The sequence below is a fragment of the Leptosomus discolor genome, chromosome Z (genome assembly GCF_034619465.1).
Source record: "Leptosomus discolor isolate bLepDis1 chromosome Z, bLepDis1.hap2, whole genome shotgun sequence".
In the NCBI taxonomy this organism is placed as follows: Eukaryota; Metazoa; Chordata; class Aves; order Leptosomiformes; family Leptosomidae; genus Leptosomus; species Leptosomus discolor.
The window spans coordinates 45,137,022-45,146,627 of NC_141419.1; the positions used below are offsets into that span (position 1 = coordinate 45,137,022).

Here is a 9,606-nt window from a genome sequence, read left to right on the forward strand (position 1 = left end):
GCTCACTCACCAGTCATGGTCACCGGCAACAGACAGACTCAACTTGGGGATAACAACACACATTTAATACAAACAACCACCACAATCAAGGATAACGAGAGATACAACCAGGTCTTAAATACAACACACCTTCCTGCCCCTCCCCCGCTCCGGTCTCCCCGGGCTCAGCTCTGCTCCCTCTTCCCCCCCAGCAGCGCAGGGGGCAGGGAATGGGGGTCACAGTCCGTCCGGCACAAGGTGTCCCCGCTGCTCCTTCCCCCTCAGGGAGAGGGGCCCTCGCAGCCCTCCCCTGCCCCACCGCGGGGTCCCTCTCCCGGCAGACAGCCCTCCAGGAACTGCCCCAACGCGAGTCCTTCCCGCGGGGCCGCAGCTCCCCAGAACCCCCCAGCGCGGGGCCCTCCCGGGGCTGCCGCCCTCCCACCGACGGGCGGCTCCAGCGCGGCCGCAGTCGCGCTCTGCTCCGGGCCCGGGCCGGGGCCCTCCGCGGGCTGCAGGGCGACCTCTGGGCCACCGCTGGGCTCCAGGGGCTGCAGGGGCTCAGCCGCCACCCCACCGCGGGCCGCAGGGGAACCTCTGCAGCGGCACAGCTGCCCCTCCCCTGCCTCACCGACCGGGTGTCCGCAGGGCTGTCTCTCTCCTGTCCCCCTTCGCTCACCAACACAAACACACAAAGACAGACAGCAATCAAGCCCTTCTTTCACTCTTAAATAGTTATTCGCAGAGGCGCCATTGGTTTGGCCTTGGCCAGAGGTGGGTCCGAAATTGGAGCCGGGGGAGCTTCTGGAAGCCTCTTAAAGGAGGCACCTCTGTAGCCCCCTCCCCCCTACCAAAACCCCGCCAGACACCGAACCATCAATAGGGTGTATGATTCAGCGGTCGTGGGGGCGGCCTGAATGTGCCTACACAAAGGAGGCAAAAGAGACGGTTTAAGGTCTTTTTTGAGAAGCTGGGCCACTTCCAGCATAGAGCCAGCACAGAGGTACCATCATCTGGCTCAGAGATGCTCCTGATTCCTAAGAAATGACAGAGGCAGAGAAGATGCTTTCTGTAAGGGTGGCGCCAATTCAAGTGCTCTAAGTTGACAGCCAGGGAGTGTGGTTCTTTTACCTCTTCAGCATACTTTTTGTTGTTAACACAGAAGCACAAGAGAGGTCTACATTGTTCTTGTGCCACTGGTTAGCTTTTGTGCTACTGGTCAACTTATAGCTTGCTCAAACACCACTATTTCACTTTTCCTGATTTAAAGTGAGCTGGGTTGAGTCTTCCCCTCAGGTTAGTCATGGACATTACATTCAAAAAAATTTGGATGAAAAAAGATACTAAATTTACTTACGAGGACTAACAAACGTTATTAACTCAATATTAAATCCATGTTAGACCTTTCTGTTTTACTAATTAAACCAGAGTTACTGCAGGAAGCAATCTGGCTCATAGCTTTTAAGCAATCCAAAATATTTCATATGAATTTATGAATCAGATCCTATTAATAACTAGAACAAAACTATTACCACTAAAAGCAATGCCAAAGATTTATAGATGAATTCAGACTCAGTGTTATTAGATACACTTCCCCTGAAGTCAGTGTAACTGAATCCATTTCCAGCAGGTCAGAATTTGGCTTTAGTTCATTATTTCTCCCGCCAATTTTACAGGCATTTTCTGCCGTGTTTTATATTACCCTGTTATTACAAATCAAGTAATAAATATTTTAACCTACTGAACTTTGAAGCACTTGTGTTTTCTTCAAAATTCTGCCGAGCATCTTAGGAGCAGTAGGGCAACTCACTGCCTATCCACTGCCTCTGTCCATACCCTGAACTGCACACTATTTGCTAGTTTAATTTCCTCTTTGAGAAATGGTGCTGAAGTCTGCTGTTTATGTACTTACTGAATCTGAAATAATCATATGACAGGGTGGACAGCCATTTTTTGTCCACTTCAGATAACCCATAACTGCAAATCTTTCAAAGTGGAAAATTTAACCATGTTCTTAAGAACGTTTTCCTCATTTAATTTCTGTGGTGGTAATCAGTGGGGGTTTTTTTTGTGATGTATGTCACACCACAAACACTGTGTGAATGTCAGTTTGATGCAATGGTTTGGGAAAAAAACAAGCCATTTCCCAGGATAAACTGGGACCTCAACAATGTGCAAACCAAATTTTTTCCAATGTAGTTCTCTTCCTCTCTTAATACTCATTTGTACAGGTATGGAGGAAAACGAAATGTGAAGGCACTAGAACTTGTATTTAACTTGTATCCTGTATTTTGTGTTATGCATCAGTCAACTGGAATTTTTTTAAACTTGGAACAGGTTTGATAATGTTTTAATACTGACATACATTTGAAACAAAGAATAATACTCTCTATAAAGTATTTTGGGCTTGCCATGTAGAAACAGCATTACTAAATTTGTAAATGTCATATTATAAACAATTGTATTTCATTTGGGATATGGATATCAAAAGGAATTTATTAAAAATCTGAGAAAAATGGCCAGCAATTTTCTGTGTTATAAAACGACTGTTGTTATATATGATTTTCTATACTCTGGTTTGGTTCCAAGGGTCATTGAAATGAAGGAAAATGCTTCCTTTGCCCTCAGTGGTCTTTGGCTTGGCTTAAAGTACTTCAAAAGGAAAAGGTATTTGGTGTATATTTTTGCATTTGGTGTAGGCAAAGATGCTCTAAATTATAATTCTCTTTTATTATGATTTCTAACAGTGTACAACCAATACTAGTATTTATTTTGCTTGAACAGAGTAAAAACTGTCAAGAAGCTATGAGAGGATAATGCAACTTCATCTATATATTATGATATAGTACCATACTCTGTGTACCCTATGAATAAAGTAGCTTGGGGAAATGACTGACATGAATTCTAGCAAAACTCTTTCACATTTTGAAATGCCTTTGTTAGGTTGCCAGCACTTCATATTTTTAAATGGAATAAATTTGGTATAAATATATCAAACAGAATCCCAGAGCAAATCAAAATTAAGATGACAGGTCTATTTTACAAGTTTTGGCAAGAATATAAAAATAAACTTTTCCTGCATATGTCAAATCATTCTCAAGATATGCACAAGAACAGATACTAAGCTAAAAACATAGAGTGCAACTATCACTGAGACCTCACATGCAGACTATTTTTTTAGTTTTATTTATATTATTCTGGCACTTAGATGTCCAAATTATTGGCTCAAACCACATGAGCTATTCTTGGCATAAATTCAATATAAAATGATTGCTCTGCTTCTCTTAAGATCTTAGCTGCGATTTTGAAGTTACTTCTAAAAAAATATTTCCAATCTCTTTAGTTACTTTAGATCAAGTTAATTCTGCTTAGCTGGTTTCAATTTGAGTTTTGGTTTCTGTTAATTTTTGTTGTTGCTGCTCCTTTTTCCCTATATGACTTTTTAAATAATTACGCATTCATAATTTTCAAACCAGCTTCATGATGGCCTCCATGGATAGCAATTATTAAAAATTTGCATCTCTTTTTATCTCAGAACTTCTAAATCATTTATGAATATTGAAGTCTCATGAGATGGGAAGATATCACCAACCTTACTATCTAAATGCGGAAACTAAAGCAAGGGCAGTTTAAGTGACTTCCCAAATTCACATATAGACTAAGTGGTAATATGTATGATACTGTACTGAATTTTACATCTTTCTGTGCTCCTAAGATAATGAGGATATGTGATAATGAGATAACCATCCATTTTTGTGGAACAGTTGATTCCCTTCTCTTTCTGCATTGTACAAGGGAAATAAACACTGAATGTCCAGTTTCTGAGAAAAAGAAAGGAAAGTTTGAGTCACAAATTGCTAGATACCTGAAGATACAATAATTTCTCCAGAACAAGCACTATTAATTACATGTATGTTTTGTCACTTTTTAGTGATTATTATTTCTTGATAAGACATGTATATGTATTTAATTAACTTTAGATCCAACAGTCAGAAAAGCCCATAGACCCATCTGTTTGGTATTACAGAACACACCACAACTTACAGCAGTGTTGGCTTTAGATATTCAAAATTTAAAATCAGCTGTTTTAAAAAAAAGCAAATACTGTTTGTTTGCATAACTGCATACAAGAGCATTTTCAGGTTCATGGCATAAAACCTTCCAATGTTCAAAACCACTAACAAACACATATATTACGATTTGTTTTAAAAGCAAAGTGAGATTTTTTTTTTCCCTCAGCTCCTTGCTTTTTCTTTTTTTCTCCCTCCCCGCATTTTTTCATTTTTGTCTTCAAATAAGTCTTTGTTCATTTTTGTTAGATATAAATAAAAGAACATGGTCTCTCTCACCACAACTCTTTCAAATTACAACCTTCTGCAATGGCATTTTAAGACTAATATAATCTTATATCCAGAAGATTTTTTGCAAAAACATTTTGAGTAATTAATCTAATGATATTTCTATTAGAAGTGAATTCATAAATTCCAACAATAAGACACAATTTTTCACGTAGAAAGCATACTTTAGCTTATGGAATGGCTGATAGATTTTTAAGAACAAATTACTTGAGAAAGACAACACTGTTCCCGAATTTACTGTGCTATGAATACAGTAGTAAGTATGAAGTGTTCACAGAATTGACAGGTAACCTATAAAGAATATCAGAGTTGCAGTGTTCTGGACTTATAAAAGAAATTAACACTATCATAAAAGAAAATAAACATGAAAGCTGCTGAAATTCAAAGCAATGGTGCTGTCAGGACAAGAGTTTAGGGGACATGGATCACACCATCACACCCTAGCAGATAGTGGAAGTCCAGTAAAGTGACTCCACAACTAAATCAGGACTGAAAGTACACTGAGAAACACCATCCTAATAAGGAGGGGAAATAGAAGTCCAAGACTCATGATTTCTTTGCATTTTCCTAAATACAAAGCAGTTTTCCCAATTCTTTACTCCTCTGCTTTATTTAACTACAATACGAAGGTACATGATCTACAACATATTGGAGCCAGGTTAGGAAATGGAAGGGATGTTGGGAGCTCTCCGAAAATACACACGAGCAGTTAAGGAAACGACACAGTTATATACTGCTGCATAATAGTTCCAGATGAATTTACAGCCTAATTTAATTCCATTATTTGCGCCCCATCTTCCATACCATTTGTCATCTCAATGGACAATAGTGCAGCCAAAAGCATTTACAGTGATTTGGATCACATGCACTTCAAATGTACTTCGGAACAAATTATAGCAAATTTAAGAATGAAGTGGAATTAGCATTGAAATATTGCCACAGTCTGCACATTGTCCCCCACACCAAAATCAGTGGGCTCAAGCTCTCTTATTAGCAGAAGGAAACCTATTTTTGAGCAGTATTTTCTCATAGTTGAAGGACTGAAGATCTTATCTAGCCCAGGAATCCAATTCTACAGGGTGGAATGGTTTTGGATTTTTATTTTCTGAAGTCCAGATGAGACCGTGAAGAGGCAGGCACCACCTGTCCTAGGCCACTGCCTGTTTAGGAGCAGACCTCTGGGGTACACAACAGTGCAGTTAGGATGTGGACTGTGGTCACCAGTTGTGTAGATAGAAAGCCACCACTTTTGGAATACATATGAATTATTTCTGACATGTTACCTTATGTCAACTCAAAGCAACCAGGATAGTTCAGTCCTAACTTGGATTTATCATATAGGTACCTCATGAACCAGATTAAGTTCCCAGATGGACTTGTGCAGAAACCACAGTTAAGGTCAGAGGCTTGAGGCATCATGTCTCCTGGAGCAACTCAAGTCAATGTCTCAGCTATTGCAGGCTGCCCTTACTCATGCATTTTTTTAACTGTTAAAGCGTATTCCTCTAACATTCCCACCACCAGACATTATTTATGATGTAAGATTTTACTGGCAGCTCATCTATGCATGAAGAGTTTGTATTTTAGCCTTTTATACCTTTCCCAGGCTTGTTTTAAGAGTTCAAAATTGTAAGCAGTAAGCCCTATGTGATGATGCACCAACAGGGCTCATCACTAAGGAAAAACATGTTTTCAGCTTGTGTCACAACTCCTGCATTCATTTGTGATTAACAGATACATACTTTTTCTCTTCTGGGCTTCAGAAAGGAAAGCTCCCTATTGGCCTTGTCCTGGCCAACCATGTGCTGCAGTGAAAGAGAGAGAGGGAACTTAGCTCCTTCCCCAGCATCACCTCCAGGAAAAGCTGCCCAAGAGCGGGAAAGTGGGCAGTGAGCTGCACAAGACCCAGCAGGCAGCAATCCTGGGTGTTGCTGGAGAGGAGCATGGAGCTGACGGTGTTCTGCCTCTTGACCAGGGGAAAGAGACTTTTCAGGAAAAAGGGAAAGTTTGTTAGATGTTTGCTGCAAAACAGAAAGACATCAAGAGACGATCGATTGAAATAAACATTGGAGAAACGATCATCTTTGCAAAGACTTACTGGACTGGGAGGAGATATGTTCAAATGTTTTGATCTTATTCCAAAGCAGACCTGAATTCTTCTGCAGCAAAGGCTCACTGTTCTGTTCTGGTTTTCAGTGAAACATTGCTCAGAGGAAGCGTTCTTCTGGTGGTTCAGGTGCTTACTCAAAGGGAGGGGAAGATAAAATTCTCATCAAAGCCTTCTCAGCGTCATGGTCCTATCCCATCAACTATCAGAAGGTGAGCTTCACTTGTAGGAAAGAGACTTGCAACATTTTTTAAAAGGCGCGTTATTAATAATACCTTGCTTAATCTGGTTACTACTCTGGAGACAGAACCATTTTTCAAGACTTCTGGAGCATTTAATGGAGAGGGTGAACAATATGCTTAGTAATTCTAAAGTGGCTTTAACTTTGGGCATCATTAAAGCCTATTTACTATTATTTTCAGGCCTGATGTGGGTCTATTCTACAATCAGAAAAAATAGAGGTCATAACCAAATTAGAATAACTAAACATTTCTCAAGGAAGAAAAGAAGGTTGATGTGATGGAAGAAGCTGAAGGACTCTTTCTAATGGTCTCAACTCTGAAGTAGAACTGCCCAATGATTTTTTTTAAACAAAACCTGCTACCTCACTATGACACAGAAACATATGGGTTAACATTCCAACCAAAGAAACAAAAAATTTCAACCAAGGGGTTTTTGCTTATTTGAAGAATTTTGTAGCCACAAAAATAAAAGGGGAGCAAAATGAGGCCATTTCCAGACCAGGCATGCTGGAAACTAACAACTGATTCTATTCCAATAAGTCATATAAGAATAAAGGTCTCTTTTTTTTTTTTTTTTCCTGAAGGAAATACAAAATTCTTATGATGTAGAAAGGTTTGAGATGTGATTAATTACTTCCTTAGACAGGTATTGCCTGTGGCCCTGCAAAAAAAGGAAGTAACTGCAACTCCTTCCTCAGCAAGAATTTAACCAAGTAATGCCACATTAAAAAAAATTCTTTTTATGTCTGTAACTTTAAAAGCTCAGAGATAACAAAAGAGCAAATTGGGACCAACTTGCCAAGTAAACAAGTCTGTCAGATACAGTTAAAGGTTAAACACAGACCTTTTCTCATTGAAAGGAGTGGGTACGTAACTATGGAGTGAAAAAAACAACTGTAGTATGCAGTGCTGCTGACACAAATGACTGTTACTGAAACTTATTCCTATCACGGAGGACAAAGTTTCATTGTCTAAAATAATTTGTGAGCTTCACTAAGTGGAAAAGGGTTGAGGAGTACACCAAGTCTTCTGCCCAAATGGGAGGGACACAGTCCCACACTGATGGATCAGTAGAACATGATTAGTGATGTGCAAATATAAACATGTCCTTTTTTATCCAAGTAAGGACAGAAATTAATGGAAGATTCTGAAAAAAAAGCTTCTAATAAGCATAGTCAAGGTAAGAAATCTAACTAGTGTTCAGGTGAAGCACAGTAAGGATTAGACTACATTGGATATCTGTGACAACAGAGACTATATTCCAAGTTACGCTCAAAACCTATGCTCCTCTGAAAGAGAAGCTCCAAGAAGAACATCTGACCAGCTCCTCAGAGCTTTGTAGGCTTCAACATGTGCTCATCTTGCTGAGAATGCTAACGATAAGGCTGAAAACAGACTGAGCTCTTCATGCTCAAGATTATCTGACATTTTTTCTAAGCATAAGGGTTGACTTTACTACAGCAGTGCATCCATACAAAGAAAAAAACCTGTACTACAACCGAGAAAACATGTTTCTTCACATAGAACACTGAAAATGCCCTGCTTTAGGAAGCTGCACCAAACTGAAATTGGAATCACAATTTGCAGTAAATACGTGCATTTTCACATCCCAGAATAGCATTTGGATCTGCAGTTTAAGTGATAAAGTATCATAAAAATTTATGCTAATTAACAAGTTACTAGAAATTCTGCCATTACAGTCTATTTTTTAAAAAAAACCACTAATGCTCAGAGCTACTTAAAAAGTAAGTATTCTTCTGTTGCCATGGGCTAGACTTAATTATCGCAAACCAAAGATATTTAAAGATACCAATACTTAAGATTTACCTATAGATGCCAAGCGTGTCACTGTACAAAATTAAATCATTTTCATGGCACCACTGTGACAGAGAATGTGCTAGGAAAGTAATAATAGCCCTCTGTGTTTAGGTCAAACATCTAATCCCTCAGTGTGAGTGGACTGAACATGCTTAAAAATTAATTTTTCTAAACCCCTGTAACCTTGCTATCCCTGCTTAGAATCACAACTATTAAGTCACACAAGGCTGCCTTTCTAACAGACTTATATGCACAGGTAAATCAAGTGAACATATAATAACAGGATTTTTCTGATCCCTTCTAAAGTATGCTTACATTTGGACGGGGGGGGGGGGGGGGAGAAAAAGTAACTACAATTAATTTTACCTTTAGGTGTTGGAATTGGTCTCTCAAGTCCATCTGCATGACCTAAGGGGTCATGTGAATCTGGAATTTCCATTTCACCTAGGACAAAAAAATAATTTTGTTGAACTGAGGTTCTGAGTTAATCTTTCACTTAAACAGCATCGCAACAGTAAGTTCAGCAAACTCATTCAATCCAGAATCTGCTTCCAGAGTAGCACATAGGAAACACTTGTTAACAAGGTCAGGATTTATCCATCGCAGATTAGAAAACTTCACAATAATTTACCTTGTAGATTTACCTCGTGCTTGGCAAATATAGCTAGCATTAAAAATGACTTTCCAGTTTTTACCAGAATAAAATTCACAGTTCTACAAAGAACGCAAACATTTCCCAAAAGCAGTGCTGGCCCAGCAAATTAAGCAGTACCTGAGCTTTACTGACAATCTCAGTTAAAAAATGGCATGAATCTGCTTTTGAAGTTAAATTACAGTAATTCAGATTCTATTTCCAGAGGTCAGACTCATCAGCTCTGCTGACTTTCTTATCCTATGCTCAGCCATGTCCCTAAAAGCTATCTCCCAGAACTGAAAATACAATAACCACTACCCAAGTATTCCAAAGGGGGACAAAACAGATGGACATCCTTTTGTGTGCCCTCCCTCTTTGTGTCTAACATATATCACAACAAGCTAGAAACAATGTTTAGCCAGCAGTTGCTGCAGACCGCATTTCCACATTCCTTTGCTATTGCATGTCTTA

General features: G+C 39.4%; 1 protein-coding gene across 1 annotated transcript in view; it reads right to left on the minus strand.

The window, feature by feature from the left end:
• ROR2 (ROR family WNT receptor 2) overlaps window positions 1-8,940 on the minus strand; it is a 51,426-nt gene extending 42,486 nt beyond the window's left edge. The window contains exon 1 of the mRNA XM_086479738.1: window positions 8,868-8,940. Coding sequence (XP_086335864.1) covers window positions 8,868-8,940 — 73 coding nt within the window. The remainder of the gene's footprint in view (window positions 1-8,867) is intronic.
• Between the last annotated feature and the right edge of the window lie 666 nt (window positions 8,941-9,606).